This window comes from Eriocheir sinensis, chromosome 20 (assembly GCF_024679095.1).
Source record: "Eriocheir sinensis breed Jianghai 21 chromosome 20, ASM2467909v1, whole genome shotgun sequence".
Taxonomy (NCBI): Eukaryota; Metazoa; Arthropoda; class Malacostraca; order Decapoda; family Varunidae; genus Eriocheir; species Eriocheir sinensis.
The window spans coordinates 19,776,090-19,801,146 of NC_066528.1; the positions used below are offsets into that span (position 1 = coordinate 19,776,090).

The 25,057-nt window shown below is 43.0% G+C and overlaps 1 protein-coding gene and 1 long non-coding RNA gene across 5 annotated transcripts in view; both read left to right on the top strand.

The window, feature by feature from the left end:
• The window catches only part of LOC127001340 (nephrin-like), a 190,202-nt gene extending 173,144 nt beyond the window's left edge, over positions 1 to 17,058 (top strand). For 2 of the 4 annotated variants that reach the window (XM_050865832.1, XM_050865833.1), the window contains exons 15-17: positions 5,410 to 5,648; positions 11,838 to 12,328; positions 13,918 to 17,058. In XM_050865832.1, coding sequence (XP_050721789.1) covers positions 5,410 to 5,648; positions 11,838 to 12,328; positions 13,918 to 13,927 — 740 coding nt within the window. In that variant the 3' untranslated portion in view covers positions 13,928 to 17,058. Of the gene's footprint in view, positions 1 to 5,409; positions 5,649 to 11,837; positions 12,358 to 13,917 lie in introns of all 4 variants that reach the window. The other 2 variants (XM_050865835.1, XM_050865834.1) reach the window with 2 other exon arrangements.
• A 925-nt stretch (positions 17,059 to 17,983) lies between these two features.
• LOC127001407 (uncharacterized) overlaps positions 17,984 to 25,057 on the top strand; it is a 38,693-nt gene continuing 31,619 nt past the window's right edge. Inside the window, exon 1 of the long non-coding RNA XR_007755254.1 lies at positions 17,984 to 18,033. This is a non-coding gene — a long non-coding RNA (uncharacterized LOC127001407). The remainder of the gene's footprint in view (positions 18,034 to 25,057) is intronic.

The window sequence follows — 25,057 nt, forward strand, 5'->3', positions numbered from 1 at the left end:
ATCCCTTCTCCTTTTCTTTTTCTTCTTTCTTTTCTAATTTTTCGTCTCTCGTTCCTTTCCTTTTTCTCTATATCTGGTTCTAATGATGGTTTTTGTCTGCTTATTTTTCCCTTTTTTCCCTTCTTTTTTTTCTACCTTCTGTGATATTTCTTACTCTCTTTCATATCCTCTTTTTATTCTTATTTTCTCTTTAGTCATATATTGTTTTTTCCTCCATTATTCCTTTCTTTTGTGATTTCTACTTTTGTTTCCTCCTCCTTTCTTTCTATTTATTCCTCCACTCCTACTTTGGGCGTCCGTGTCTTTCTTCACTTTCCCATTTCTTATTTTCATCCTTTCGTCTCTAAGTTTTGCGTCATATGTTCTCTCTATGCCATTCCGTCTTTATTTTCAGTTTTTTTATCTTCACTATTTCGTCTGACCCAGTTTACTTTTTCTGTTCCTTTTACTCATTCATCTCTAATTCATCCGCTCCCTTTCATTCATCTTTATATTGTACCTTTTTTTTCTGTCTCATTCTATCTCTCTGTCTTTCCACCTTTTCTTCCGTTTCTCAAAGCTGACTCAAATTTTACATCACGGTAGTTTTTCACACACAAATTTATCCTTTACACTTTCTATATACACTCAGGGAAACGTCAGAGTAAACAAACATTAGTCTAGCACAACGTTTTTATTTTGCTACCATTATGCGACGGAGAGGAGCACTGGGGCCACGCGCAGCTTAAACGTATGCCCAAAACTATACTTTCAATGACGCAATAAGCAGACAGAACCACAGCGACCCAAATCAGAACGAGAGAGACGCAGCTGTTATCCCGTTCCAACGTTTCGCTACCCATGCATGCAAAGCCAATACTCTCTCTCACTCGCCTTTTGTTCGCTGTTCTAGTCAGTAATTTTTGATGAGGGTAAACGATGTGCTGTCATTACCCTTTTGCTATATCGACTTGCCCTCCTTCTGGTCTCTTTCTATCTCTCGTGTGTTTGCTTGAAGTTCGATATTTGTCTTAGTCTTCATTATTCTGTTGTTCTTTTCTGGTTTCCTTCTCTCGTAACCTTGGTCTTCGTTTTTTTTTTCTTTCTTCTCCTTCTCCTTCACCTGTTGTTCTTACTGTTTTCTTCCTCGTGTGCTTGATGTCGTGTGTTTGAAGTCCGATATTTGTCTCTTTCTTCATTATTCTGTAGTTCTTTTCTGGTTTCTGTCTCTCATATCCTTGCTGTTCGTTCGTTTTCTTTCGCCTCCTACTCCTCCTACACCTGTTGTTCTTTCTGTTTTCTTTCTCGTGTGCTTGATGTTCATTTGTTTTCTTTCTTCTCATCCTCCTCCTCCTCATCTTGTTCTCTCTGGTTATTTTCTCGTGTGCTTGATGCTTATTTGTTTTCTTTCTTCTCATCTCATCCTCCTCATCTTGTTCACGGGGCATAGAGGAAGAAGAACCGGACACAGACGAAGGAAGGAAAGTTGGAAGGGAGGAAGCATTTGTCTTTTACGGGGCATAGGGAAGAAGAACCATTATGGGATAGGGTAGGGAAGGAAAGGAGCTCCGTCTTGTACGGGGCGTAGAGGAAGAAGAACCGGGCCCAGACGAAGGAAGGAAAGGTGGTAGGGAGGAAGCATTTGTCTTTTTCGGGGCATTTTGGAAAGAAGAACCACTGTGGGATATGGAAGGTAGGGAAGGAAGGGAGCTCTGTCTTGTTCGGGGCGTAGAGGAAGAAGAACCGGACACAGACGAAGGCAGAAAAGGTGGAAGGGAGGAAGCATTTGTCTTTTTCGGGGCATTATGAAAAGAAGAACCACTGTGGGATATGGAAGGAAGGGAGCTCTGTCTTGTTCGGGGCGTAGAGGAAGAAGAACCGGACACAGACGAAGGCAGAAAAGGTGGAAGGGAGGAAGCATATGTCTTTTACGGGGCATAGGAAAGAAGAACTGTGAAAAGAGAGGAACAAAAAGAAGAACAGTAGGCAGGAGTAAAGGAAGGTCGGGAGCCGGGGAGCATCTGTCTCGTCCGCGGACTAAAAGCGAAGCACAGCGGACAGTTGGCGAGCGTCCCCGAGGCCTCGCTGCGGGAACATGGAGCACATTAATGACATGCAAATTGTGAGCAAGGTATACATAAGCCGGGAGCTGTTTTAAGCGACGTTAGCAGACTCATGCATAACTCAGGACATGTGGGGCGCCGGTGTCTGTCTGCCTGGATGTGTGGTTCTGTGGGTGTGGGTGTGTTTGTCCTTTCATCTAGAGGTCCGTTTTTGTTCTGGCTTTCTCTTCTCTGTTTCTGTCTTTGCAACGGGTCCTCTGTCTGTGTGTGTGTGTGTGGGTGTGGGTGTGGGTGTTTGTCCGTTCATCTAGAGGTCCGTTTTTGTTCTGGTTTTCTCTTCTCTGTTTCTGCCTTTGCAACGGGTCCTCTGTCTGTGTGTGTGTGTGTGTGTGTGGGTGTGGGTGTTTGTCCGTTCATCTAGAGGTCCGTTTTTGTTCTGGTTTTCTCATTTCTGTTTCTGTTTTTGCAACGGGTCCTCTGCTGTGTGTGTTAGTGTTTAGCCCACATTCTTAAACGTATCTCGCTACCATTACGACTGTTTTCCAAGGTCACAGAGGAGATTAATCGTGTTTTCATGGGTGATTCTGTCGTTCAATGTGCGGAGGTCGTGTACAGCTATCACCAGGGTCGCAAAACTGTCCTTGAAAACCCAAGCAACTTCTACGAGAGGCTTGTTATATAGGCGAACGGAGGGGGTGATACGTTTTAAAATGCTGGCTTTTGTCCCTTTAGATAGCATTCAGGTTTAGTTGTGGGTTCAGAGAATATAGTCTTTGCATCGGGTCCTATTTGTGGTTTCTCTCTCTCTCTCTCTCTCTCTCTCTCTCTCTCTCTCTCTCTCTCTCTCTCTCTCTCTCTCTCTCTCTCTCTCTCTCTCTCTCTCTCTCTCTCTCTCTCTCTCTCTCTCTCTCTCTCTCTCTCTCTCTCTCTCTCTCTCTCTCTCTCTCTCTCTCTCTCTCTCTCTCTCTCTCTCTCTCTCTCTGTTGTATTTCTTTTGCCGATGTTAATGAGTCTGCCTTTCCAACTTTCTTTTATTATGTATTTTCTGTTGTGTAATTTTGTAACCTATTTCTCCGTCGTTAGTAGAATCGAAACGTATCTTTTCATCAGTCTGCAAAACAAACATATCTATCGACTTTTAATAGTTTTTGGGGGTGAGTGAAAATTTCCGTAAACGACCATCAATAAACATCTTTTTCACATTTGCATTTGTCGCCGGCAAATCCACCACCTCCCAGGGCCGCGGCAACACGACAGATCTTTCACCTTTACGCGGAAATAACCTTTACTTTTCATCGGTGACAATAACCTTCCATTCCGGCGTCCCATCCCTTCCACGCGCCCGCTATAACTGTCTGGTGGAGTGCGTGTGTGGAAAGGGGGGAGGGGGGGAGGAGGGGAGGGTCCTCGTGTGTGGAGTGGGGTGGGGAGCGGTGTGTGTGTGTGTGTGTGTGTGGCTGTTGTTCGTTTTCCACTTATCAAACAGGTCAGTATATGAGTGAGTTAACACACACACACACACACACACACACACAGACACACACACACACACCTCCCTCCCTCCCACACTTATAGGACCAGTTATCGAAGCATACACAGTCATTACCTATACGTACCTGTGCCCTGAACACATACACACATAGCCAGCCAGCCAGCCAGTCCCGCATTCCAGCTAAGTCATATTCCCTTCTCGGTCCCTATTGTTGCTCGCCCGTCACTCACTCTGTCACCAAAACGTCATATTACCCGGGGACTTGCCATGCATACGCCTCTCCCCTTACCTCACCTCACCTGACAACACATGGATATAGGAATGGTCTGTCTGGGTCTGTTTGGGTGTCTGTGTCTCTCTGTCTGTCTATGTTTATCTATCTATCTGTTCTCTGTGTGCTTTTGGATGTTAAGGCTGGGAAAGGGACAAGAGATAGATAGATAGATAGGTATATAGATAGATACATAGCTAGACAGATAGATAGATATATTGATAGATAAACAGAGAGAGAGAGAGAGAGAAGGAGGAGGAGAAGGAGGAAGAGAGAGATTAAAACGTTTGAGTTAGAGAGAGACAGACAGACAGAAATTGACGTAGCCTTACATACATACATATATAAACAGACAGACAAACAGACAGACAGACAGACAGACAGAGAGACAGAAGAGGCATAAGGTTGCACTATAACATGTCTCTGTAACCTTATATCCAAATCCTCGTTCGCCTCACGTCACATACTAGAAAATAAAAAATAATCTAAATGCAAATCCTTAATCATATTTTAGAGTTATTGGCAACGATGGAAAGGATTTGTCAAGGATGAAGTAATTAAATCAAGGGTCCCAATTATAATTATTACTGCTTGACACGTGCAGGTGATTAGTAAAGGTGATGAAAGGATAATTAAAGGCAAAAGGGCAGGTAAGGCAGGTGCAGAATGTTGAGAAATGTTGGCGGGTGTCTTTTTATATTTTTTTTATTTTTTCTATTTTTTTGTGTGTTCCTATCTACACATTCCCTTCCCTTCACACACACCAACAAGTACCCTTCCCTTCCTTTCACTTTCTCTTCCCTTCCCTTCCCTTCCCTTCCTTTCCCTTCCCTTCCCTTCCCTTCCTGTCTCTTTCCTTCGCTTCCCTTCCTTTCCCTTCCCTTCCCTTCCCTTCCCTTCCTTTCCCTTCCCTTCCCTTCCTGTCTCTTTCCTTCGCGTCCCTTCCTTTCCCTTCCCTTCCCTTCCCTTCCCTTCCTTTCCCTTCCCTTCCCTTCCCTTCCTGTCTCTTTCCTTCGCGTCCCTTCCTTTCCCTTCCCTTCCCTTCCTTTCCCTTCCCTTCCCTTCCCTTCCTTTCCTTCCCTTCCTTTCCCTTCCTTTCCCTTCCCTTCCCTTCCCTTCCCGTCTCCTTCCTTCGCTTCCCTTGCCTTCCCTTTTCTTCCCTTTCCTTCTCTTCCCTTCCCTTCCATTCCATTCCATTTTCTTTTCCACATATGCCTTCCAGCTCCCTTCCTTTCCTTTCCTTCCCATCCCATCCTTTTCCTTCCCTTTCAATCCCTTCCTTTCCCTTTCCATCCCTTTCCTTTCCATCCCTTCCCATCCTTACCCTGCCCTAGCTTTGCCCTCCCTTTCCTTCCTGTCCCATCCCATCCCTTTCCTTTCCTTCCCTTTCCATCCCTTCCCTTTGCATCCCTTCCCATCCTTACCCTGCCCTAACTTTGCCCTCCCTTTCCTTCCTTTCCCATCCCATCCCTTTCCTTTCCTTCCCTTTCCATCCCTTCCCTTTGCATCCCTTCCCATCCTTACCCTGCCCTACCTTTGCCCTTCCTTTCCCATCCCATCCCATCCCTGCCCAAGCCTCTCCTAACACTATTTCACCACAACAGACCACCAGGTGCAACAGAGCGCTCAGCAGACGAAGCAGCAAGGCCAACAGCAGCACCCGGGCCAGCAGCAGCAGCAGGAACAGCACCACGCGCTTCAGCAGACAGCAGCAGACGTGGACGCCGCAGCAGACCGCCAGCCTCCCGCCCATTTGGACTTGTATGGCGGGGGTGGACACGTGCAAACCCACCTTGGTCATGAGGGGTCCTTCTACATCAACCCCGGGACTCTGCTTCGCCAGGTAAGTCATGTGTTTTGGTTGATTGGTTGATGGATCGGTGAGGAAAAATGGTGTTACTCATTTTCCATTCCTTTCTATGTTTCTTTGTTTATTTTTTTGTTTATTTTTTCTCGTTTTTTCTTCTTCTGTAATTCTTTTTTTTTTTTTTTCCTTTTTAATTATAGGTATTACTCGTTCATCCGTTTTTCCTTCTTTTTCTTTCTTCATTCTTCATCAGTTTTGTTCTTTCATTCCTTCTTTCCTTCCTTTCTTCCTTCCTTCCTTCCTTCCTTCCTCTCCATCATTCTTTCTTTCCTACCTTCCTTCCTTCCTTCCTTCCTTCCTTCCTTCCTCCATCATTCTTTCTTTCCTTCCTTTCTTCCTTCCTACATAACTTGCTTTCTCCCTTCCTTCCTTTCTTCCTCTCCATCATTCCGCTTTTGCTTCCTTCCTTCTTTCCTTCTGTCCTTCCTTCCTTCCCACTTTCCTTTTATCCATCCTACCTTCTCTCCTTCCTTTCTCCCTTGTTCACACCGTTTATTAGAAAGACACATGATCTAGAAGACGAGGAGGAGAAGGAGGAAGAAAAAGAAGAGGAGGAAGAGAAGCAGAAGGAGAAGGCGCATCAAGAGAATACAGACAAAAGACAAAAGAGCATCAGACGTCCCCGGTTTCAGGAGCGTTTAAAATTGACTCATTACAACGCTTGACTTCGTGTATAATTAAAACCTGATCCTGGACGCCGGGGATCGGTTGGACAACAGCGTCAGGAGGGAAAATTTAATGCTGTCCAGTGGCTGTGTTACGTGAGGCGGCGAGGGGCGAAGGGGAGCGACACAGCGGCGAAGTAATTGGGTTTCCGTGTGATCGTGAGTGACGGCCTGCGCGCGGTAATGGTTTAAAGCGGACGCCCGTAACACACACGCACTGCCCTCTGGTGGGGAGTTTTAGTACTACTGTCTGGCTCACTGGCTGTCTCTTTGTCTTGTACTAAAGGTAGACTCTCGAAGCATTGTCTGCCCTCCAGTGGTGACTATTCCCGACTGACTGGTTCTTTGCATTGTCCTAAAGTTGGAAGCCCAGAACACACACTGCCCTCTGGTGACAAGTTTTAGTACTACTGTCTGGCTCACTGGTTGGCACTTTCTGTACTAAAGCCAGACTCTCGAAACTTTGCCTGCCCTCTGGTGGTGACGTTTAGCATTACTGTCTGGCTGGTTCGTTGTGTCATCCTATAGTTAGATGCCCGGAATACTCACTCCCTTCTGGTGTTGAGTTTTAGTACTATGGTCTTGGTGACTGGCTGACTGACTTTGTTTTGCCTGTGGACCTTCGACCTCATACGAAGAAGAGAGCATTTGCAAGTTAGGTAGAGGTAAATGCGTAATATTGGGAGATTCTAGAGTATGAAATGAGCAGAACGGACGAGTAACCTTTCATATAAGACCTTAACCACTCTCTCTTTTGTCTATATTTTTTTATCCAACACGAAAAAGACCTCATTTGAAAGTAAGAGCCCCATATTCTTAAACATATCTTGGTTTACACACACACTCTCGGCAAGGCTTTCGTAGAGGTTGCTATGACAGTATTTCCATGGGTAGTTTTATGAGCCTAGCGATAGTTTGACAAGGCTTTTGCACCGTGAAATTAAAGACCCCGAATAACCTCCATTGCGGCCTTTGGAAAAAATATATTGTGGGAACCGAAACCGTCTGGGAGTACGAACTTGGGTGAAAAATAAATTCACAGTAAAAGTAGACTACATCACTCAAGATGGCGATATAATGACAAGTAATGACCCCTCATCATCGCCACATGACTAGAAGGACACAACAGAGCTACTTGTAATGACTAACGCATGCCGAGTTCTTTACGAGCGAGGGGTGACTAAAGGATAGGAAATAAGGACCAAGCATTGATTATTTATACGGTACTAGAGGTTGAGTTAGTCAGTCTGTGTCGTGTAGGGATGGTGGTGGTGGTGGTGGTGGTGAGGGGGGTGGAATTGTGTGTTGGAACGTGTGAATATTAAAGGTCATGTGTTGGGAATTTGCGAGTCTGTGCTTCATGTGCGGAGGTAGATATATATGGTATTGGATCTTGTGCTCTCTTTCTTCCTCTCTTTATTCCTCTCTTTCCTTCCCTTCACCCTGTTTTGCTTCCTTTCTGTTTCTCTTTTTTTCCCTCCCTTCTCCAGCCTGCTATTTTTTTTGTCTTTCTTTCTTTCCTTCTCTCCACCTTAGTTGTCTTTCTTCCTTTCTTAATTGTTTTCGACTCTCTTTCTTTCGTTTTTCCCTCCTTCCTTCCTTCCTTCCTTCCTTCCTTAATTGTTTCCTACTCTCTTCCGTTTTTCCTTCCTTCCTTCTTTCCCTCCTTCCTTCCTTCCTTCCTTAATTGTTTCCTACTCTCTTCCGTTTTTCCTTCCTTCCTTCCTTCCTTCCTTAATTGTTTCCCATTCTCTCTCTTTCATTTTTCTTTCCTCCTTCCTTCCTTCATCCTCTTTTCTTCTTCCTTTCTTAACCATAAAAAATAATGCATACAGTAGTAGTAATAGTAGTAGTAGTAGTAGTAGTAGTAGTAGTAGTAGTAGTAGTAGTAGTAGTAGTAGTAGTAGTAGTAGTAGTGGTAGAGGAATGGCTTACTTTTAGGTACGTAATATCAAGCGTAAAAGAAAAGCTCGTATCGTATAACATTTTTTCGATCATATTTTTTTCTTATACTCGGAGCGTCAAAAAAATACGTTTCCTGACGCCGGGCAAACACTTCATCATAACTTCCCGGACGATGCCGCCGGAATACACGAAGAAGTTGGCGAGTGTTGCGAAATATCCCGAGGGCGAGGAGGAGGAGGAGGAGGAGGAGGAGGGAGGAGTTTGGGAGAAGAGGATAAGTGATTCGACAAGTAAGAGGATGAGAGAGAGAGAGAGAGAGAGAGAGAGAGTGTGATAGACATAATGACAAATAGATAGAGAGATAGACACACATACACACACACATACAGCCATACAGACAGACAGACATAGACAATATCACAAAAAAACACTAAAAACTATAGCAAGAAAAGTAGAAACAAAAAATATTAATTAACTATACAGAGAAAAGCAGACAGGCAGGTTAAAAAAACACACACACACACACACACACACACACACACACACACACACACACACACACACACACACACACACACAGATATACAGACACACAGACAGAGAGATAGATAGAGAGATAGATAGACAGACAAAAACCGAAGCAAAAAAATAAACAATAAAAATTCTATATACCATTAGTTTCAATAATTAACACACACAAATTAACACTGGAAACACAAAGAAACGCATGAAACTCTGCCTCTTAATTACCAATCGCTTTAAAAAAATAACAATGATAATAAAAAGTTAAATGAAAGCATGAATAAAATAATAATAATAATAATAATAATTCTCTACACGTTATGAATAAAATGAAAGTGAATCCCCGAGCACTTATTAAAGCTGATGTAACGAGCAATTCGCTAAAGAAAGAATTATATTGTTTTACAGAAGCTTGTTGCAGTGGAAGAACAATGAAGGTATTAGCGTAAAAAAATCATCTGGAGAGTTTAATGTTTCCTTTCTCTCTGTCTCTCTGTCAAAGGTTTTCTGTATGAGGCGGACTGGAGCGCGCTTAACTATGCCGGGTATTTATTTATTTATTTTTATTTTATTTATTTATATACATTGTGGATTTTCTTTTATTATTATTATATATCGCTACTACTACCACTACTATTTTTACTACTACTACTACTACTACTACTTCTGTTATATCGTCACTCTTATATTGCATAGGTTAGAAGTTATAATAGAAACTTTCATTATCATCATAACTTACCTATTTGACAATCTACCTACTTACCTATGTACCTACCTACTTATCTTGATGTAAATTAACCCATAAAAAACATCGAACGGCCTTACTATAAAAAAAGCTGAGCGAAAACCAAAGAGAGGGAGAGAGCGCGCACTTGTCTATTCTGAAGTGTCATAGTCCCTCGTTTTCGTCCGCTGTTCCATATTGTAAAGTCGTTTCAAAGGGGGACGATTTCAAGGGAGAGAGTACCACGAGGGGGGGATACTGTGTCCTCTGCTCCTCCTCCTACTCCTCGTCCTCCTCCTCCTCGCGCTAATAACCCCCACGTGCCGTCCCCTGCAGCTAAATGACTTAATTTCTGGATCGATTCTCGTGTCAAAGGGAGTCCGTCTTTCTACGTCGCGAAGTTTGGTTGTTCTTGGGCTGGAAACTTGTGTCCGTGTGTGTCAGTGCGGAGGGGAGGGGGAAAGGAGAGAGGGGGGAGGAGGTAGTGTGTGGGGATGTGTGTGTGTGTGTGTGTGTGTGTGTGTGTGTGTGTGTGTGTGTGTGTGTGTGTGTGTGTGTCGATCTTCATCTGTCTTTCTATTCCTGATTCCTAACTGATATTGACGCATTCATGTAATATCCAGTGAATTATTTATGTATTGATCTCGTGGTCATCGTGAGAGAGAGAGAGAGAGAGAGAGAGAGAGAGAGAGAGAGAGAGAGAGAGAGAGAGAGAGAGACACACACACACACACACACACACACACACACACACACACACACACACACACACACACACACACACACACACACACACACACACACACACACTCGCACCAAAAGAAAACATTAAAAAACATGAACATATTTATTTGCCCAAAGAGAATACGTAATGTTTCTCAGCTGGGCGGCAAAGCACTCACTAGGCTCTCTCTCTCTCTCTCTCTCTCTCTCTCTCTCTCTCTCTCTCTCTCTCTCTCTCTCTCTCTCTCTCTCTCGGTCGCTCGCTCTTTATCTAACTATCTATCTATCTATCTATTTACCCCCAGACCTATCGCTTTTTACTGGTGTTGTAAAAGTCTACGGTAACAGCTTTACAGATTTCACTAAGTCTGGGTATTTCTGCCGTAGACTCTCTCGATCTTGCTCTCGCTCTCTCTCGCTCTCATTTCCCTCTATTAAAAGATGTCTTCCTCTCCTTTCTTCCTCTTTTCCTCCTTCCTGTCTTTATTCTCTTCTCCTCTTCTCTTCTCTTATATATCCTCATTTCCATTGCCCTCTTTTATCACATCTCTCTTTTCTCTATATAACTATCTCTCTATCTATCTATCTCCCTCTCGCTCGTTCTCCCCGTCCTCCTGAAAGGCTAATGCATAAGTAAAGAGGCGAATGAGCTTCCTCGTAAGTGGCTTGGGTCATTGCAGAGCGGCCGGAACGTTGGCGGCACAATGACACAGTGACACGGGTTCGGGGTATTATGGTGGGGTTGGTAGTGGTGGTGGTGGTGAGGGGGGGGGGGTTCGGGGTGGTGATGATAATAGTGGTAAACGTTACAGACAGGGAAGTGAAGAATGAGAGATAGAGAAGTATGTAATAGGAGGTGATGATGGAGGAGAAGAATTAGGAAGAGAAGGAGGAGAAGTATTAGTATTAGTAGGAGTAGTAATAGTAGTAGTAGTAGGAGGAGGAGGATGAGGAAGAAAAAGAAGAACAAGAACGCCTTTAATATAAGATAAGGTTGATAAGTAGAAGAATATAGAGGAGGGAAAGGAGTAGAAGGAGGAGAAGGAAAGGGAAGAACAAAACCACATATATAACAGAAGTAATTTGAAGAGGAAGAGGATAAAGAGGTTGATTAGGAGAAGGAGTAGGAGGGGAAGGATTTGTAGGAGGAGGAGGAGGAGCAGAAGGAAAGGGAAGAACACGTTTGAAATAGAAGGAAGCTAAAGACTAAGAGGATAAAGAAATTGAGGAGGAGAAGGAGGAGGAGGGGAAGGATTTGTACGAGGAGGAGGAGCAGAAGGAAAGGGAAGAACACGTTTGAAATAGAAGGAAGCTGAAGACTAAGAGGATAAAGAAATTGAGGAGGAGAAGGAGGAGGAGGGGAAGGATTTGTACGAGGAGGAGGAGCAGAAGGAAAGGGGAGAACACGTTTAAAATAGAAGGAAGCTGAAGACTAAGAGGATAAAGAGATTGAGGAGGAGAAGGAGAAGAAGGAATAAGAATACGTGGAACAACTACTTTAGGATTGAATACGTGAGAGGGGTCAAGTTACAATCCATCCCATGTAAAAACGAAGCTCTAAAACACACTTATAAAACACTACAAATACCAACGTCCCACTAACCCTTCCTCTCTCTTCTCTCCCAGGGCGGCATACCAGGGCGGGAGCAGGACCCTCTGAGCCTAGTGGGGGGACCTTTAGCGGCCTCCACCCCCACCGCGGCCACCCCAAACCAGGCCCCGATGTACTGTTCACCACACCTTACATCCCTGCCACTGCCCCCTTACCAGTGCGAGGCCGTGCCCTACACCCAACAAGGCACGCCCACCTACCCAAGAGAGGTGTCCTTCGTGCCCATATCCTCAGCCTACCCGCAGGATCTTCACACGCATCCTGAAGCCTACCCGCAGGACCATTACACCCCTGACCTGCCCTGCCTTCCGCCTCCCTACCCTACCTACTCTCTCAGCCTTGGACGTGACGGCAGGATCGGGCCCCAGCAAAGCCCAGGGTGCCTCCCGCCTGGCCCTCACCCCCTAGGCCCCCCGCCACACCCCGAGGCCCTAGGGACGCCCACGACGAGCCCCTGGGACGGCTCGAGTGAACGCAGGGTTAGCCCCGGCCGCGAGAGCTCCGTGTAAGGTGTGACCGCGGCGGCGTGGGCAGGTGAAGGGTTGGAGAGAGGAATCGTGAAGGAATGGATAGGTTAGGTGGACAGGTGGATTGATAGATATATAGAGGAATGGAAATGTGAAGAGTGAATAGTTAAGGGAATGGTTAGGTAAAGTGGATTGATAGATATATGGAAGTAGAGAAATGTGAGGGATGGATGGTTAAGGGATGGTTAGATTAGACGGATATATAGACAGATAGTTAAGGGAATGGTTAGGTAAAGTGGATTGATAGATATATGGAAGTAGAGAAATGTGAGACATGGATGGTTAAGGGATGGTTTGGTTAGACGGATATATAGACAGAGAAATGTATAAAGAAGGAGAAATATGAATGAATGAATATATATAGATAGAATAGAATACATAGACAGACAAACAGAGGGGTGGGTGGATAGGGAATTGAATAGGAATAGTGAATAGATAGATAGAGAGATAGATAAAGGGAGAGAAATATAGATGAATGAGAATACAGATAGAATAGACAGACAGACAAAGAGACAGACATTGATAGATAAGAAGATAGATCGATATACATAAAATACATACATTCATACGACATCCATGAATAAATGCATACGTTAAATGGACACATGCATAATACAGACAGACAGACAGACAGACACTAAGAGCCAGACAGACAGAGAGAGATAAATATAATATGTATAGCAATGGATTATACGAAGTCTTTTATGCTCTCAATATTTTTTTCTTTTTTTCAGATTCATTTAATTTATTCACTTCAATCCTTTTTTTATCGCTATTTTTCTTCCAGTCTTCATTTCATTTATTTTCTTCCTCACTCAGCCTTTCCTCCTTTCTCTGTCTTTCTTTTGTATCTCTATCTTTTTTTTTATTTTTCATTTGTATCTTTTTTTCTTCTTTCCTCTTTTTCTTTCTTCAAATCTTTCTTTTTCATTCTTTTTCCGCTCTTCAATCTTCCTTTTATCATGCTTTCTTACATTCGTTTTCTCTTTTATTTTTATTTTTATTCCCATTCATCATTTCTCCTTTTCTCTTTCTTTCTTCCAATCTTTCTCTCTCTTTCTCTTTTCACTTAACCTTCACTCCTTTCTCTCTCTTTCTTTTATATTCTTTATCGATTTTCTTCCTTCTCTTATCTTCCAGTCTTCCAATTTCCTTCTTTCTCTTCCAAATCCTCAACTTTCCTCTTTTTTCTTCCTTCCTTCTTTCCTTTCCCAATCCTCAACCTTGCTTTTCTCTCTCTCTCGTTCTTCCTTCCTTCTTTCTCTTCCCATTCTCAACCTTCCTTTTCTCTCTTCCTTCCTTCTTTCCCTTCCCATCCTCAACCTTCCTTTTCTTTTCATTACTTCCTTCCTTCTTCTCTCTTTCCGAATTTTCAACCTTCCTTTTCTCTCTCTTTTTTCTTTCTTTCTTTCTCTTCCCATCCTCAACCTTCCTTTTCTCTCTCATTCTTCCTTCCTTCTTTCCCTTCCCAATCATCAACCTCCCTTTTCTCTCTCATTCTTCCTTCCTTCTTTCCCTTCCCATCCTCAACCTCCCTTTTCTCATTTTCACCTTTTCTCATTTTCAGGGACGATTGAACGTCTAAAGAGAGGGAGGAAGACGGTATTTCTACTCCGACGCTTTGTCTCTCTACGTAAATGGCTTGGCTGGCTGGTTGGCTGAATGGCTGACTGTCTAGCTGGCTGGTCCCCGTTCGAGTAGTGTGGAGCAGAATATCCACACGGGCGTCTCAGGAGAATCTGTCCTTCTGTGTGTGTGTGTGTGTGTGTGTGTGTGTGTGTGTGTGTGTGTGTGTGTGTTTCTATCACTCGACTTTTGTACTACTTGTAAATCCTCTACATCAAATTCTCTATCTTCGCCTGTCTGTCTGTATGTCTGTCTGTTTCTTTCTACTTCAATGTGTATTTCAATTTCTCTATCTCTATTTCTGTCCCTTTCTGTGTCTCTGTCTCTATCGTTTCCTCTGTTTCTCTGTCTATCTATCGTTGTCTCTCTTTATCTATCACTATCTCTCTCTCCCCCCCACAAGAGTGCTTTAGAACAATCCGTGAGATTATGACAAGAGACCAACAAGTCCCCCTTCCCTTTCGAGGTGCGCGCAGGGACGAGGGCAGCGGACGGGCGGGCCAGCGGGCGAAATCAGGCCTCCCTCGTTCCCTTCCTTAACACTGTACATACTTACTGGAGGGCTGAGGGGCGAGGCGTGGAGACCCGTAAGTGTTTCCTTCTGTCTTGAATGGGTTGGCGTCGCTTTTGTACATACACAACAAACATAGATGGAGTTAAACATGAATACATATTTCCGTGATATATATCTCTATTTGTTTGGAGGAGAGAGTGTTTATATGAGGAAAATGATGTTATTGACGTGAAATCTAAGGGGTGAATGAGGTATAGGAGTTGCTGGCTAAGTTACGTCAGAATAATCAGTGTAATCTTGAAACTATAACAATACCTTCGAGCTCAGCGTTATGGACACATCTGGCAGTGGTATTGAAGTAGAATCTAAAGTGTTGAGGGATTACGAGAGTTGCTGGCTAAGTAACGAAGATAATCAGCGTAATCTTGAAACTATAACAATACCTTGGAGCTCAGCGTTATGTGAGACATTTATCGGTAATAGAGGAAAGTGATCGTGAGTCCTGACGCATAACAAGGTCCGAGAGAGAGAGAGAAAGGGACCAGATGCAGACATATGGTACTCGTTGTTGCCTCCATTGAAACCTTCCTCGATAATTATAATGACCACTGATGCTACGGTGCGGTAAGAAGAGAGTGTCTGTCAGCTGTTCCGTTCAGGTAAGGTAGCCACTGTATATGAGGAAATGGGTCGTGGCAATATACGGCGTAGGTAGAAGTGGATGCAAGGGAAAGAGACGGGAAATGGAGTATGGAAAATGTGATAAAACGTTGACTTCGTAGCATAACAAAAGAAACTACGTGAATTAACTTTAGAATGAGTGCGGAAACTTTTGGAGGAGCGAGAAAAGTTTAGAAAGAAGCAGAAAAGTATGATAATAGGAACATGAGAGACTGATAAAACGTCGACTTAACTTTGTATCCGAAAAATGAGACCGCGAAAACGTCGACTTAAAATCATAAAACAAGTAAAGCTACGCAAATGATGTCTCCGAACTAAAATAACAAGAAACAAAGAACAGGGAACATTTGAGGTCACTGGAAATGCCTCTAAACGACCCTAAATAAACAAGAGTCTGCTGAAACCTGTCCACAAGTCTTACTAATTATGTGGAGCGAGGAAAGGCCAAATTAGGGTTCCATGTACTGTATGTTGACTAACTCTTAAAGAACTATCAAAATAAATGTTTGGCGACGGGGAAATGACAAGGGAGTGAAAATACATCAACTAACTAGAGAACTATCAAACACTCTCACGCAAATGATCTCTTAAGTAACAAAAAGCAAAGAACGGGAAGTGTTTGAGGTCACCAGGACTCTAAGCAAGTCTTCGTAACCTCTGCTGAAACCTTGCTACGAGTCTTGCTAATATTTGGGGCGAGGAGGCGCGGCGAGTGTTCCGTGTCCTGTGTTAGTCGGTGCCTCCTACAGTGTCCCGGCAGGGCGTCTGGTGTCATTTTGTTAAGTATTCGCTGTGTGCTGGCTGGCGGCTCCCTGGGACGCCGCAACGTGTATCAGACGGACTCGAAACAAGGCTTGAGTTTAGTGTTGCCAAGGGCGGTGTTTTTTGTTTTTGTTTTTTTTTACCATTTTGGGATGATTTTGTTCTGATCTGAGTTTTATTTATTTTTTTCGATTTAGGGATTTTTTGTTTAGGTTTCAAGTGTTATATTAAAGGGTTAAGAAACTGTTTTTAAGTCCATTCTGGGTTACTTTTAGGGAGACGGAAGTTAAATTTAGGGGGGACAGGAGTAAAAGTTTTGGGTTGGAATAATTTTTCGAGGGGGGGGATGGAAGTAGTTTTTAGGGAGAAGGAATAATACTGGGGAGGACAGGAGTAAAATTTTGGGGTGAGAATATATTTTTGGAGGGGTGAGTAATTTTGGGGCGGGAATCATTTTTTCGGGGGTCCAGGAATATTTTTTTTCGGCGGGAAGGGGTGAGAGTAATTTTTAGGGATAGGGAATAATTTTTTGAGGGGACAGGAGTCAAATTTTGGGGTGGGAATAATTTTTAGAGGGGGCTGGAATATTTTTTTAGGAGGGGGAGAATATTTTTTAGGGGTGTAGGAATATTTTGGGGGGTGAGTTGAATTTTGGGGAGAATGCACTATCAATTTGCATTTTCTTATATACTTTCAATATTATAATCCTCGAGGGAACGTTATAACAAGATATTTAGTTTTTTTTTTAAGGATTTAAGTTTATAGTGTCTCCATATAGGTCTTTTTGGGGGCTAATATGATTCTAACACCGACTTGGCAACACTGGAACTCAACGGACCTTTAAAAATAGAGCTAACATTGACCTTTTATAGAGTCAAGAGTCTCAGAAAGGTCACCGCGCGATCCCCAGACACCGCTGACCACATCTTTTCCTCCAGCGCTCAAAATGTGTCTCTGAGGTCACATCCCTGTCCCTGGAGGTCACTTTACGGAGTTTGGAAGGTCACACTCCGGCCTCCTGACCTCTGACCTCCGCGGTGTGTCCTATATAAGCTTTTGTATAACTCTCAGTGTCATTCAACGTTATACAATGAAAAAAACTAATAAAACAGACTTTGTAACTGGGCTTGTGTTTTAATTTATCTCCTTTTTGATGTTAGTTTTAAAAAGGAGTTGTTTTTAAGTGTGTATTAAATATATCAAAGGTGTGTTACTTCCACTACTACTACTACTACTACCACTACTACTACTATCACTACTACTGATACAAATACTTCTACTGCCACTAATAATAATAATAATAATAATAATAATACCACTACTACTACTTCTACTACTACTACTACTACTAATAATAATAATAATAATAATAATAATAATAACTACTACTATTTGTACTACTACTACTACTACTACCACTACTACTACTACTCCTACTACTACTCTCAGTAATAACGCTGATAATAAGGATAAAGCTATTGATTGATTCATTACTAACTACTACTAATACTACTACTGTTTCTACTACCATTGCTACTACTATTACTACTACTACTACTACCACCAAAACTGTAACAAAAACATAATATAAAATAATATTAGAGAAAATACAACAACAACAAGCACAGAAAAAGCCACAGAAATAACAAAAAAAAAAGGCATTTATACAGTCAAACGAGATGCTTTTTTTTTATCAACGAGTCTTCATCCTTCACTTGGTGCTTCGCGGAGGGTTGGATTCTCTGTTCAAAGTTTCACATCCCACAACTACACACACAAACACACATACACATACACAGGAAGATAAATAAGGTACCAAATACACCCATGATGCATACAGTTAACATACAACATACACACAACACTCATTTATCGCTAAACATACAAATATCACGAAAAATAACACGTATAGCAGACAATGAAGGTGATGGTGGCGTACTCTAGCGGCGGGATGAGTAAGTAAATAGTTGCCGATTACTCTCTTTTCTCCCTCCGTTTATGGCTGCCGGTTAGTCTCTTTTACCCTTATTTTTGTTTTACCAGGGGAACACAGGGAGAGGAAGGATGTTATGCAAGATTCCGCCCAATACTACGCGAACGGTAAGTGTCTTGAAGGTTCCTATGTGTGTTTAGCGATGAGGCAGACGTGTTGAGCAATGGAGTATACTTGGAGTTGCGGGAGTGTCTTGCTTCGTCGCATGTAGGTCCTGGTTGTCCTCAGTAGTGGTCGTTAGAAAATACCATACCTTTGTTATCATTACTGGACCTCGTGATGTGTAGCTTGTTTGTTGCTATGACTGTGTGTGGTTTGTGTGTGTGTCTGTGTGTGTGTGTGTGTGTGTGTGTGTGTGTGACCGATCATACGACTCCTGTGTTTCTTTAACTATCATCCGTTGAGCTTGTCTTTTTTCTTTTTTTTCATTGTATGTGAATCTATTGCATCGAGTTGTCAGGCAGAGAAGAAGCAATGTTTACGATCACCCTTAGTTTGTTTGCTATGATGATTTGATTGACTCCTCTATATTCGCAAAAGGAAGGATTGATTACAAGTGATACCAAGACCTGTTCCTCACGTATTTGTCGGATATTCGTAACCTCTCCGTAGCACCCGCCCTCCAACGTAAATTATTCATGGTACATCTTCCCGCAGACTTTGTCCCTCATCTTTATGTATGAGAAAACCTCTTCCGTATATTACGCCGCAAATTGAGTAGCGTGGTTGTGCTCCGAGCGTTAGGGAAGGGATAGAGAAGGCTGGGTAATGGGGCTATTACACTGGGCAAATTTTCCGTGGATGTTCAGTTAAACCACGATTTCTGCTAGCGTGGTTTTCATTTGTTTCTTGTTATTGCTGCTGATGATGATGGTAATACCGTCATCCTTCAGTGAAATCTACCGTAGCTTTGGAAGATCGTGGACACGTCAGAAAACCACGGAAATATGAGAACCACGCCAGCGGAAATCGTGGTTTGACTGAAGATCCACGGAAAATTTGCCCAGTGTAATAGTCCCTTAAGAGAAATTGACCTCCCTTTTGGCCATTCTATATTTTTGTCTATTAAGGGAGCAGCGAGTAGCGAGCTTTTTTTCCACTCCTATTGTTTCCCTTGAGCCGTCTCCTTTGTTGTAAAAAAATAAAAATAAAGCATTCAGGGGAAGTCTCATAAGCTGTTTCTTGTTTTTTCACACTAGTCTCGTGAGAAATAATATATGTAACTGTGGAACTAATGGATGTGTGTATGTATGTATGTGTATGTATGCATGGGTGTATGTGCGAATGTATGTAGGAACTCGTTTTAACTTTTCATTATAATTTCATTTTTTCCACACGAGTCATGAGAAAATGTATTTGACTGGGAAACTAATGTATGTATGTATGTTTATATGTATGTATGTATGTAGGTAGGTAATTATGTAGGTAGGTAGAGCACTGTTGCCACCTCCGCTATCAGATAAGTAGTTTAGTCGATTAATTAATACACGACACATTTTACAAACTTGGCATTCCTTGTGACGGGGAGAAGAGGAAGGGTGCACGAGGTTATGGAGAGGAGAGAATGGGGTTGAAGGAAGGGGAAGGAAGGGTATGAAGAGGGCAACGTGAGGTTAAAGAGGAAGGGAAAATGAGAGGAAGAGGAAAGAGGAGTTATAAAGAGAATGGGGTTGAGAGAAGGAAAAGGAAGGGGAAGGAAGGAGAAGGGGTAAGGGGCAGAAAAGGGTATAAAGAGGGCAAGGTGAGGTTCAAGAGGAAGGGAAAATGAGAGGAAGAGGAAAGAGGAGTTATGATGAGGATGGGGTTGAGAGAGAAGGAAAAGGAAGGGGAAGGAAGGAGAAGGGGTAAGGGGCAGAAAAGGGTATAAAGAGGGCAAGGTGAGGTTCAAGAGGAAGGGAAATGATGGAGAAGAGATAAGAGGAGTTATGAAGAGGATGGGGTTGAGAGAGAAGGAAAAGGAAGGGGAAGGGACGAAGGGAGTTGAAGGGACGGGAGAGGTGTCGGATGAAGGTGAGTGGCATTAAGTTAATTAACTCATTAGAAACAGGTGCAAGTGTGAATAAGCGAAAGGTGAGAGAGAGAGAGATTCGAGTGGAGATGACGGTGGAAGCGATGTTGAAGTGGTCTTGAAAGTGATAATGGTGGTGTATAGAGGCGGTAGTGACATTGTAGGTGGCGGTGGTGGTGGTGGTGGTGGTGGTGATACCGGAGTGGTGTTAGCTGTGGTGATGTCTGGTGGTATAATGACATAAAAGAAAGCTGCAATGGTGTTGGTAGTGGTGATGTGGTGATGATGGTGTTGACTGGAGGTGGTAACGACATTGGTGGTGGTGGTGGTGGTGGTGATGATTGTAGTGGTGATGGTAGTAAAAGTTAACCACAAAAACCCTGATAACGACAACTAAACAAAAACAACACCAACAACCCAACACAACACACAACACAACACAGTCGATAGAAGTAGATGTGTTACCAGCCACCGTGTGTTTGAAGAGACCTTACTGGAGGAGGAGAAAGAGAAAGAGGAGTAGGAGGAGGAGGAGGAGGAGGAGGGCTGCAGAAGACGAGGCAGGCGAGATAAAGAGTTAATTCAACGGCTGTGTGTAATGTTCCCTTAAATGCTTGCAAGGAAAGGAAACAGCAGCGTGGCGTCAAGAGAGAGAGAGGGAAAGGGAGAGGGACAGAGGAGAGAGAGAGGATGGAAGGGACGGAGGAGAGGAAGGGAGGAAAGTACAGAGAAATGGGGAGGGAAAAAGAGATTGAGGGAAGGAGAGAGGAAGGGACGTAGGAAGGGAAGGAGAGGAAGGGGTGAGGGAGAGAGAGGGAGAGGGACGGAGAGTGGATGGGAGGGAAGGAGAGAGGAAGGGAGGGAGAGGGTGGGAGGAATGGAGAGGGAGGGAGAAAGAGAACATCAGTACAAGTTAAAAATGAGAACGTTGAAATGGAAGGAAGAGTAGGAGGAGGAGGAAGACGAGGAGGACGAGGAGGGAGAGGAAGAGAAAGCGGATAAGGAAAACGAGAATGAAAATGAGGAAAACAAGGAGGAAAATGAACGGGAGAACAGAAGAGGAGGCAGAGGAGAGGGAGGAAAATAGAAAGAGAAGAGATAACGGGAAAGGATGAAGAGGAGGAAGAAGATGATAATGAGGAGACAGAAGAAGGTTAAGAGGAAGTAAAAGAGAAAAAGAATGACGAGAATGAGAAACAAGAGGAGAAAAAAAAGAAAGGGAAGAGGTCGTAAGAAGTAATGACGAATTTAAATTAGAGGAGAGAGGAAATAGAGATAACAAGAGGAAGGAAAATGAGAAAGAAAAACAGAGAATCAGGGTGTCGAAAGAGACGAGAGACCGATAACAAAATGTCTGGTTTAGCTTTACATACATAACCATAAACTGAAAACGATACACAGGAACGAGACAGAGATGGGAGTGGCTATGAATGGGTGAACATCACTTTACCAGGCAGGGAGAGCGTGAATTTAAAGGGGATGACAGTAAGGGAGAGAGGGTCAGAGGGTGGCGTGACGTGCATGAGGTAAGATTTGCACTATGCAGGCCCCCGTTCGTATCAGCTCCCCAGTTCGCCTGTTTAATAAGCCTCTCGTAGAAGTTGATACTCGGGTTTTCATGGGCTGTTTGATGTTCCTAGTGATAGTTTAACCCGACTTCTCCACCATGAACAGGAAAAACACCAATGGAAACACGGTAAATCTTCTGTGGTCTTGGGAAATAGGGTAGGATTATAAGGCATTTCGCCGCCCAAGAACACCTATTTGACAAGGCTTTCGTGGGAGTTGTGGGCATTTCCCGGAGTAGTTTTATGACCCTGGTGGTAGTTTGATCCTTCCTCTGTACGATGATGATGAACGCCTATTTGACAAGGCTTTCGTGGGAGTTGTGGGCATTTCCAGGAGTAGTTTTATGACCCTGGTGGTAGTTTGATCCTTCCTCTGTACCATGAACCTAAAGAAACACTCATTGGAACCCGACTGACCCCCTCTTTGGCCTTTAGAAATAGCTGATGTGAGAAGGGAAAGTATCTTATAATGCCGACCATAGTCTTAATTGGACCCGATACGTTTGAGGATATGGACCAACAGTTCGCTATTCCCAGCTTCCGTCTCTTGCATCAACTATTCCCAAAGGCCGAAAAGGAGATGAGTCGGGTTCTAGTGAGTGAGTGTTGAGGTTCACGGTACATAAGGGTTGAACTACTAGAAGGGTCATGAAACTACTAGAAATGCCTAAAACTCATATGAAAACCTCGTCAAATATGCTTGGGTGTCAAAACTCGGGTTCTAGTGAGTGTTTGGTTAGTTTCATGGTACAAAAGAAGGGTCGAACTACCACCAGGGTCATAAAAATACCTATGGAAATGCCTGGAACTCCTATGAAAGCCTTGTTAAATATATATGCTTGGGTTTCAAAAAGCATGTTCTGGTGTGAGTGTTTAGGTTCAGGGTACAGAAGAAGGGTCGAACTACTAGAAGGGTCATAAAACTACTACAAATGTCTGAACCTCCTAGGAAAGCCTCGTCAAATAGCTTTAGGGTACGGAAGAAGGGTCAAACTACCACTAGGGTCATAAAACTACCTATGGAAATGCCTGTAACTCCTATGAAAGCCTTGTCAAATATATGTACCGGGGTTTTGAAATGTAGAACGCCATCAGTGTAGCCAGAACCCTCTCGCCATCACACCTCCATCGCTCCCTCGCTCACTCTCCCACACACACACACACACACACACACACACCACCGAATTTGCATGACACTCATTACGTTGTTAAATCATCACGCGTCCGAACCTTTGCTAGTAATTGCCTTTGCCGTTAATCCAAGTAACGAAATGAACGCCCATCGCTGCTGCCGGGCAATAGGAAAATGGGTGAACGGTAACTCAAGTAATTGGTGCGTGAAGTGCTAATGGAAAAAAAAGAGTAGATTGCCATGACTCATAAGGGAGGAAGCGAACGAGATACCGCCATTAGAGAGAGAGAGAGGGAGAGAGGGAGAGGGAGGAAAGAGTTAATAGGAGAAGAGAGGAAGAAAATAGATGGAGATGGGAGAAAGAGCAATAGAAAAGAAGGAAGTTGATAATATATAAAGGAGAAAGACGAGATAAGAGAGAGAGAGAGAGAGAGAGAGAGAGAGAGAGAAAATGGATAAAGAGATGACATAATAGGAAACAAAGAAGAGAAAAAACAAGATAAAGAAAAGAAAAAAAGGGAAAAATAAGAAAAAATAAACAAAACCAGAAATAAATAGATAGAATAATAATTAGAAGAAAGAATAAAAAAGAAAGCAAAGAAAAAATATAGATAAACATACATACATACATACATACATACATACAGACAGACAGACAGACAGACAGACAGACAGCAAAAGAGATCAGAACTCTATATACAGACCCTCTTTGTAACCTACTCTCGTTCACAACAATTGGTAGAGCTAAAAAACTAAGTGCCTTATATCCATTTAGCTATTGTATAAAAAAAATAATAGATGTGTTTGTGTATATATGTGTGTGTGTGCTCTTAGTAATGCAAGCTGTCTACTTTTTCCCCTTCCTCTTTATCTATCTACCTATCTGTCTGTCTATCTATCTATCTATCTGACTGACCAACTAACTAACCGACTGACTGACTGACTGACTGACTGACTGACTAACTAACTAACTAACTAACTAACTAACTGAATTACTTATTAACTAACCGACTGACTGACTGACTGACTGACTGACTGACTGACTGACTTATTAACTAACCAACTGACTCATTGACTGACTGACTGACTGACTGACTTATTAACTAACCAGCTGACTGACTTGCTGACCGACTGACTGACTGACTGACTTACAATTAACCACCTGACTGACTGACTTATTGACTGACTTACTAAGTGACTGACTGACTGACTGACTTACCTACATATAATCTGTACTGTTTGTCTCTCTATCTCTGTCTCTATCTGTTTTTGTCTGTCTGTCTATCTGTCTGTCAATGCCTAACACACACACACACACACACACACACACACACACACACACACAAAACAGCGTCATTCCAGCATCGACACAAAATGAAGTGGTTGGGACACAGGTGGTTGCCCATTTTAATCCTGAGAGTGTGAAGGTCGGCGGGAAATTGCAGTAGGGAAAAAAAAAAGGTGTTTCACAATGGCCGTGGAAATTAATGGTAATGTAGTTTGTCTGTTTATTTGTTTGTTTGGGTGATAATTTGAAGAGTACTGATGGAGGAGAGAGAGAGAGAGAGAGAGAGAGAGAGAGAGAGAGAGAGAGAGAGAGAGAGAGATTCTAACACTACAAAAGTTTATTAGTCTTCAGAAAAGAAAAGGAAGCAAAAATGATGTAGAAAAATAGTGATTGAAAGAGGTGAAAAAAGGAAGAGAGAGAGAGAGAGAGAGAGAATAATATAAGTGATTTAAGAGCGAGGAGAGAATACGAATAACAGATGAAGGAAGGAAGGAAAGAAAGAAGGAAGGAAGGAAGGAAGGAAGGAAGGATAGAGACATTTTCTTTCTCCTCCTTCTTCTTCTCTTCCTCTCTCCTCTATTTTCGTCTCTATCTTTTATCCACTTTCTTTATCATTTTCTTCTATCATTCCTATCTCCTTCCTCTCTATTATCCATTCTTCCTCTCTTCCCCTCTCTCCTTCCCTCTCCTTTTTTTTTTCGCTTCTCTCTTCCTATATCATCTTCCTCCTTCCCTCTCTTTCTTTTTTCTTTCCTTTCATCTTTCCTCTTTCCTCTCTCTCTCTCTCTCTCTCTCTCTCTCTCTCTCTCTCTCTCTCTCTCTCTCTCTCTCTCTCTCTCTCTCTCTCTCTCTCTCTCTCTCTCTCTTTGCTTCTCCTTCTTCTCCCCTATCCTTGTTTCCTCCTTCCCTTCTCTCTCCATATTTTTTTCTCCTTTCCTCCTCTCTCCCTCTCTTCTCTTTTCTCTCTCTCCTTTGTTTTTCTTTCCTTCCTCCCCTTCCTCTTCACTTCTCTCCCCCTCCATTTTTTTCTCCTTCTCTTCCTCCTTTGTCTCCTTCCCTTCTCCTTCTATATTATTTGTTTTCTTCTCTTCCTTCTGTCTCTCTTTCTTTACATTTCCTTCTTCCTTTCTTTGTT